The sequence below is a fragment of the Lichenostomus cassidix genome, chromosome 3 (assembly GCF_008360975.1).
Source record: "Lichenostomus cassidix isolate B80296 chromosome 3, HeHo_3.0, whole genome shotgun sequence".
In the NCBI taxonomy this organism is placed as follows: domain Eukaryota; kingdom Metazoa; phylum Chordata; class Aves; order Passeriformes; family Meliphagidae; genus Lichenostomus; species Lichenostomus cassidix.
In genome coordinates, this window is record NC_139483.1 from 108,041,690 (window position 1) to 108,049,157 (window position 7,468).

Consider the following 7,468-nt stretch of genomic DNA (forward strand, 5'->3'; position numbering starts at 1 on the left):
CACCAATCCAGGAGGTGCTTAAAAGGCATGTGGAAGTGGCACTTGAAGTCATGGTTTAGTGGTGAAGTTTTTCCCGACCTAAATGATTCTATAATTTTGTGTTAACAGGTTGTTATTGTAGGTGAGATGTGTCAAGAACAAGAGTGAGGCAAGTTTTGTGGAAGATTTGTTCTAAGATAGCAATAGATAGAGAAAAACAGGGGAGATAGAGGCCCATGACTCTCAGCAAGACATTGGGATACTGAAAGTGATGACCTTCCCTTTGGTTTAGCCCAGAGGCTAAATTTGGTAATGAAACTGCTGCAGGTGGTGCATTTCAAATATCAAATATACTCTTTCTTTGGACGCTAAATTTGGACGTTAAATTACTTCATAACCTTTGCTCAAAACTGTGTTTAAGGCTCTTGTCATGTGAGTTAACAGCTGAAGAGCTCTTACACCCCTCCACAGATAAGGCTTAGACTTGTACTGTAGCAATTGCTGTTATCATCTCTCAGCATATGTGCTTCTTGTGAAGCAGAATAGAAACTGTAAGAAATTCCTGGTGTTATTTGCTTCTTGCCTGGACTAATACCTGAAAGGTAGCACAATTCAGCACAAACTAAAAAGCATATCCTAATATCAAGAAGGAAAACACAAGACATCAGTATGAAAAATAAATTTGTGAAAATACAGGCGAAGAATGGAGAGAAATGTTGTTTGACATGCTGGATCTCAGCAAATGTCATATTGCTTTTACCTCATCTGTGTGATAAACCCGTATTCAGCAGTGTCTCAGCTTTTCCAAGGAAATCAAAACCAAAGTGGAGTATCCCAAGCACTCCTTGATGTCAGCTCTGGGAAAAAGGAACACCCAGGCAGCTTTTCATCTCACCTCCTATTTGTTCTGTTCCACATCAGTAGGGAAGCAGAATCTTTTGAAATCTCCTACAAAAGCACGAAGGTTGTGCCTGCATACCCTGCAGGAACCCAGCAGGGTGTCTGGTGCTCCAGGGTGGCAATTCAAGTTGTAGGAGATCCCTTCCAGCTCCTGCTGCTGCTGTGCTCAAACAGCATAGCTGGATATCCAGAGCATGAAAGTTGGCTCTCTGGGGAGGGAGCTCTCAGAAGTCTCTGATAATAAAATAATTCCTTGTTAAATATTCATTGGCCTGGATAAAGAAGGAGGAAAGAGAAAAAACTTGGAAAATAACCCAAAAAACACCTATGCAATCTAACTGTGCCCTCTCTCAGTCTGAAGCCATTCCCCCTTGTCCTATTACTCCATGCCATGGGAAAAAGTCCCTCTCCAGCTTTCTTGGAGCCTTGCACACTGGGCCATGGTCAAGAAGGTGAAACTGAGCTTCAGACAAGTGGAAAATCAAGGCTACTAGAACTAGTAATTGATATCCTGGAAACCATAAATTTCCCTAATTTGAAGCTCTCATTGCTTTAATATGATGGCAATAGGATGAAACAATAGAGGGGAGGAAACCACTGCCAAACTGTTTCTATATGTAGTGATTATTTACTGAGCCAATATTAGCTAAGAAATTCTTTGCAATAAAGAGTTAAAATTGGGCTGGGATACACCAGAATTTTAATAAAAGGATAAATCCTTTCTACAGGTAGAAAAAAGAAAAAGCAATGAAAGACTCATGTCTGGGTATGGCTCACCCTCTTGTGTCTTTATCTAGAACTGCAGCCCTGTGGAGAAAATTATTTTTACTGGCCTGAAATAGGAAGAGAAGGTGGTAAATGGTTCTGCCTTGCTCAAGGCTGGTTTATGTGATTCAAGGGATGTGGGAATCCAGGACCCTTTGGGGAGCAGCTGGAGGTCTGGTGGGACACCCCAGTATGGTGCAAGGTTAGTGGGAGAGAGCCAGATGAATAACGTCATTATTTATCACCTGCATGCACAGATGTAGCAGACTCTTTGTGGTTAGGTCAGAGTAAAAGTTGCAGGTTCAACATCTACCTCTTATTTTGCCTGTAAAAAAATTACATTCCTTTTTGCTTTGTATTTCTTTTCCTTTCTCATCCACATTCACGTGAATTATAAAAGATGCTCAAAATATCCATAAGGAATTTTCCAAATTAAAAAGACACCCCTTGATTTATAAATAACTTTAATTAAAAGGTCTGTTTGTGAACTGATGGTAATGGTAAATCATGTGTTTATTTAGCAGGAAGATATTCCATTGACAATCAAACAAAAATTTAACAGAAGAAAGTTTAATGGCATTTAACGAATTATGCAAAAAACCCTGAAGTGTGTCAAAAGTGGGTTTCCCCTTAAAAAGATAAATCAGTGGCAGATCCACTGCAAGGAAACACACCAACTAACACATTAGTAGCTTAAGCATGATTTCTACAAAACCTAAAATAACATCAGAGGTTATTTTGAGCTACCAGTCTAATTTAGGACTGAAGTAATGGTCAGATTTCAGATAAAAAGTTTACCTATAGGTCAATCTGAGCAGATGCACTTTAGTGAATACACTTTACAGTGAGTTCTGCTCTTCCCTTATGGTCTCACAGCAGCTGTAATGACATTCACCAGGACTTTAGATGATTTGAGTGGTGCATTTGCAGCTTGCAAGACACTTCTTCTTCACCAGTGAGTGGCTACAGCCAAACAACATTTTCAGATTTTTGCAGTTTCCAAGGAGGTCTTGATACTTGCAAGGGTTGGCTAAAATAAAAGAGAGAGAAACAAATACATGAAATATCATTTGGAAACCAAGCCCTGGTTTGATACTTCTGCATTTTCCAGAAATTCCATTTTTTCATGTCTATATAAACTTTGTGCTTTTGCTCTGCTGTTAAAATGGCCTGAATATTATAGAATAATTGTTTTAAGGAGAATGGAGTCACTTACTGCAAAGCCCTCTGTCACAGTGGCCAGGACAGTCAGCACATTTTGGTCCACTTTTGTAAGGCATAGCTATTTGCATCGGGTTATTTCCTCTGAAATTTGAAAGAATTACAAGACAAAATAAGATTAACATGAAGCTCTGGGGCATTAACAGGAGTTTATGTTATTCATTTGGATGCAATGAAAGGCATCCAAAAGTTTTTGGATAAAAGTATTTTCATAAGCAGTCATATTTTAGTTTCAGATTTTAATAGAATTAAAAAAAAGATTTTAAATAAGAGGGACAATAAGTTTAGAGAAACAAAATTAATTTATTGTATTTGAATAGCATTATCTGTTAAAATAATTATGTGCTTCCTAGCTCTACTTTTCTAGTAGATTTTAACTGATTGAGGTTGTCATACAATCACAGAATCACAGAGTGCTTTGGGTTGGAATGGAACTTAGAGATCACTTAGTTCCAACCCCTGCCATGGGCAGAAACATCTCCCACTAACCAGGCTGCTCCAAACCTCAGCAAAACCTTTATGAAATGCAGTTCTTTACCTCTGCAAATATTCATTTGTTGTTGGTTTCCACTAATTTTCTTCTTTGTGGTCAAAATTACAGCTTGATTTGTGCCTGATGTCTGATTCTGACAAAGACAGACCTTTGTTCATCTGCTAAAGTTTCCCTAATATCTCTTCCAATGCGAAATAAAATAAATATTGCTATTCAACACACTGTTAAACCCACAATTCACATTGGTATTTTCAAAAGTGTAAATGGTTAAAGTAGATTGCAATCATCCTACAGACAAGGATGTTTTGGAAACATATCCCTAATCATCACCACAGAGTAAGAAGACAATACATACGCAGGGCAGTATTGGCAAACATAAAAGTACTTGTATGAGCCTGCAGGACAGTAGGAAACTGCACATCCAACCTTGTAACTGTTGTACCAGATTAGCTGAAAAATAATAATAAAAAAGTACATTATTTCAGAGTCATCCCTCTTGAATTCTCATTAAAAAACCTCACAAAATAACAGAACCAGAAAACAATTATTTCTCTAATTTTTTTCTCATCAGCTTTTAAGTTTAAAGTTTAGCTGTCAGAAAGAATACATAGAAAAATAAGTTTCCTCCAGTTTCCAAATGTTTTTGAACACAAGTTCTGGCAGGAGACTGAAGTTGAAATTCAAATATTTTCATCATAGGTATTTTGCTTTGACACTTCTTATTTGGATATTTCAATCCCTGTAGAGAAAACATTTCTTTCTAGATTAAAGGTATTTCTAAATTAACAATTTTTCTACAGACTAATATTTTCTTTATGGACAGCAATTCCAAAATACTAGTTCCATTGCCTGCTAATTAGATGGAAAAGAATTAAAATTTATCCTTCACCTTTGGATGAGACTGTGAATCATAGATAATACTTTGATGACACTGATGATTTTTTCCTGATTATAAATAACTCCAAGCTGCCTTAAATGTACTCCAGTAATTCTGGTGTATCCTTACAGTTTGTTTCAAGTCTCCATACCTGAGTGTAGCTCTCAACATTGACATTTTTTGAGGTTGGTCCATATCCATACTTGAAATTAGCAGACTGACTGTGCCACACCTGAATTGCTTCAGCCCATGTCCTTGGGTAGTATGACAGTAACACATTCTCACCACAGGTGACACCTGGAGTAGAAGTAAATCTATTTTATTGAGAGAGAAGCAATCTGTAGAATGGGGAGGAGGGACAGGGTGGCTGTAGTTATATCCTAAATAAAAAATGTCTATGATGCCACTCACTTTGGCCTGTGATTTTAAGGAGTTCTGACAAGTTGTCTTTCAAAGTATTCATCTGACAGAAGTGATGTTTTTGTGTTCAATAATCACAGAATCACAGAATGCTTTGGGTTGGAAGGGACCTAAAGATAATCTTGTTCCATCCCTCCTCCCATGGGTAACAACACCTTCCACTAGACCAGGACCTAAAAAGGTATTCTAGTAACAATAGGTATTCAAATAATCCTAAAAAGCTATTCTACAACAGATTAAAAGTAATCCTTAGTTCTATTTCACATTCACAGGGATCATCTGCAAACTGTTATTAACCCATCAGCTGAGGCTCCATCCTTGTCATACCATTAATAACTCTCTTTTCTCTTGGACTGATTTTCATCCCACACTGATTTGCCCATTTCTGAGCATTTTTGGCAGCTTTGTCACTCCACACCTGAAAGACACAAAGGAAGAAGTATCCAGGTCATAGATAGGTTAGTGCAGCCCATGAAGAGAAAAATAAAAAAGGAGAATAGCTTGGGTGTTGTGCACTGAATGCTCCCATGGCCCTCAATGGACAGAGAAGGAGTTGTGCTGGTTTACACTCCTGTGGCACAGGAACCACATTTCTTCAACTCTTCAAGAATTCAGAGAAGGTTATTCTGCACAGGTCTATCACACAGTCCTGATCTCCAGATGATGCAAATTAAAAGGATTTTTATAACATACTGCTGCTTTCTTTCAGCTTTGTGTCTGAGTGAACACTGCAGGGTGCACTGCACTAAATAGTGCAAACTGGTTTTCAGCCCAGCTGAGTTGTGGTGACAGATGCCAGCTGGGCTTTGAACCCGGGGAATGTTTGCAGGTCTCTCTGTGCAGGCTCAACCACAAAACACTGACCAGCTCATCTGCTCATGGAATAAGAATGGCAAGGAATATCAGGGGTGACAGGGATGGGAGAAGTTATGCAGATCTAGGTCTCTTTTGCCCTCCTGACAGTGTGAGATTCAGAACCTGTTGCTTGGGCTTTTGCTCCCCCTTTGCTTTGCATGATCTTCCCTTCAACCAGGCCTTGTGTTTCTCTTTATAGAATCAGAGAATCATTGATAGTTTGGGTTGAAATGGGCCTTGAAGGGTCATCTACTCTAACCCCTCCTAGTCTGTCTCCAGAGCAGAGGGGCTCCAGCCCTTGGAGCATCTTGCTGGCTCAAGTTGAGTTTCTCATCCATGAACACCTCCAAGTCCTTCTCATCAGGCTGCTCTTAATCCCTTCACCCCACAGCTTCCTTTGACACTGGGTTTATCCTATCATTTCCTTTAAGGGAAAAGGAGGCTGGCTGCAATTCATAGCTCACCATCTTCAGCATGTTCCTGGCTGTGGGAATTACAGATCTCCGTATTTCATTGTGTTGCTCAAGGATCTCTTTTTCATTTTGAGACTTAGAATGAGGAAAGGAGAACACGTTCACTTTTTTATATGGAAAACCCTGGAAAAAATGACAGTGAAGGTCCCAGTTAACAGAAGTATAATAAACAAGATAAATTATGAGCTTCTGGTCACTTTTGTTTGTTCAACTGAACCTACCCTAATAACTGGTTTCATAAATTGTGTTTAACTTAAGACATTCAGGGTGGTAGAAATAACATCTCAGCCAGTTGTTTTAGGCTGCAGCTATACTCAGGTAAAGGAAAGTATCAACTTACAGCATGGTTCACCTGAGATTTATTGAAGAAAATGATAATTTTCTTTCTTAAAGTACTTGTTTCTTTTCATCCACTCATAAGAATGAAATAAAGAGAGAAATAGCTCATGTTCAAGTGCCTACATAGTAGGTATCTACATCTTACAAGATTAATCCTCTTTAAGAGATTTGTAAATCAGATTTCTTAATCTTAGCTAAATTATTTATTTATTTGTGGAAAATGTATTTTTAAAATTAGTTTCGTGAAGGGAAGAATATTTTAATGGGCAGAATCACAGAATGATTCGGGTTGGAAGCTTAAAAATCCAGTGTCTCCAAACCCCTTGTCATGTACAGGGACACCTTCCACTAGAACAGGTTGCTCAACCAATACACATATAATAATAGTAATAATAATAATAATAATTTTTATTATTATTATACAAAAATCTGTGAAAAATGAGAGTTCATCTTCGATGTGTTACGTTAACATGTTAACAATAATTTCATCCCTGAATTCTAAATCTCTAGAGATCACTTAGTCTGACTGCACCAGGTTAGATATCTATAGAAAAGAGTTGGATATGGTTGTTGTGCACAGATCAATATTCCTACCTGTCCATCAGATTGGTGCAGCAAAGCAGCCAGGAAAATAATTGCAGTTAGTAGATCCATTTCTAAAGGGAGAAAAAAAATCAACCAAAACCAGAAACTCAAAATCCATTAGTCTTTGTTGCATACATTTTATGGCATAATGCGGTATGTTAGCGAGATAAAAACCTGCTGCAAAGTTATGTGTGCGCAGAGAAGTTTATTGTAGTTGATCCTGAATTTAGTTGGATGTGCTGAAACTGTGCATGGGCACCACTGTCTCCTACAGAGAGGACTCCACCTTGCATTGAAGCAGGGACTGCAAATATCATAAACTTATGTTCTACTTGCAGGGAGTTCAGCCCCCTTTTGACTTTTTTATTCAAGATATCTTGAATTTGCAGCATTTCCTTCATCTTTGCCAGCTTGTATATAAAAAAGCCCATTAGTGAGTTCAATACTGTCACATCAGAGTTCTTCTCAAGCATCACCTGTAGTGAGATCTGGTGTTTTAGAATGGAGCACTGCTGGAACATAGAACATGGACAGTTATCTCAACTTCTTTCCCACTTCTCT

General features: G+C 38.2%; 1 protein-coding gene across 1 annotated transcript; it reads right to left on the reverse strand.

Moving 5' to 3' along the window:
* Nucleotides 1-2,091: 2,091 nt before the first annotated feature.
* Nucleotides 2,092-7,002, reverse strand: LOC146440415 (cysteine-rich venom protein-like). The gene is made up of 7 exons (XM_085057080.1): nucleotides 6,917-7,002; nucleotides 5,975-6,106; nucleotides 4,983-5,073; nucleotides 4,387-4,532; nucleotides 3,714-3,808; nucleotides 2,861-2,949; nucleotides 2,092-2,674 (listed from the first exon to the last, which is right to left on the reverse strand). The coding sequence occupies exons 1-7, from the start codon at nucleotides 6,974-6,976 to the stop codon at nucleotides 2,547-2,549; spliced, it is 741 nt and encodes a 246-aa protein (XP_084913206.1). The 5' UTR covers nucleotides 6,977-7,002; the 3' UTR covers nucleotides 2,092-2,546.
* Nucleotides 7,003-7,468: the final 466 nt, after the last annotated feature.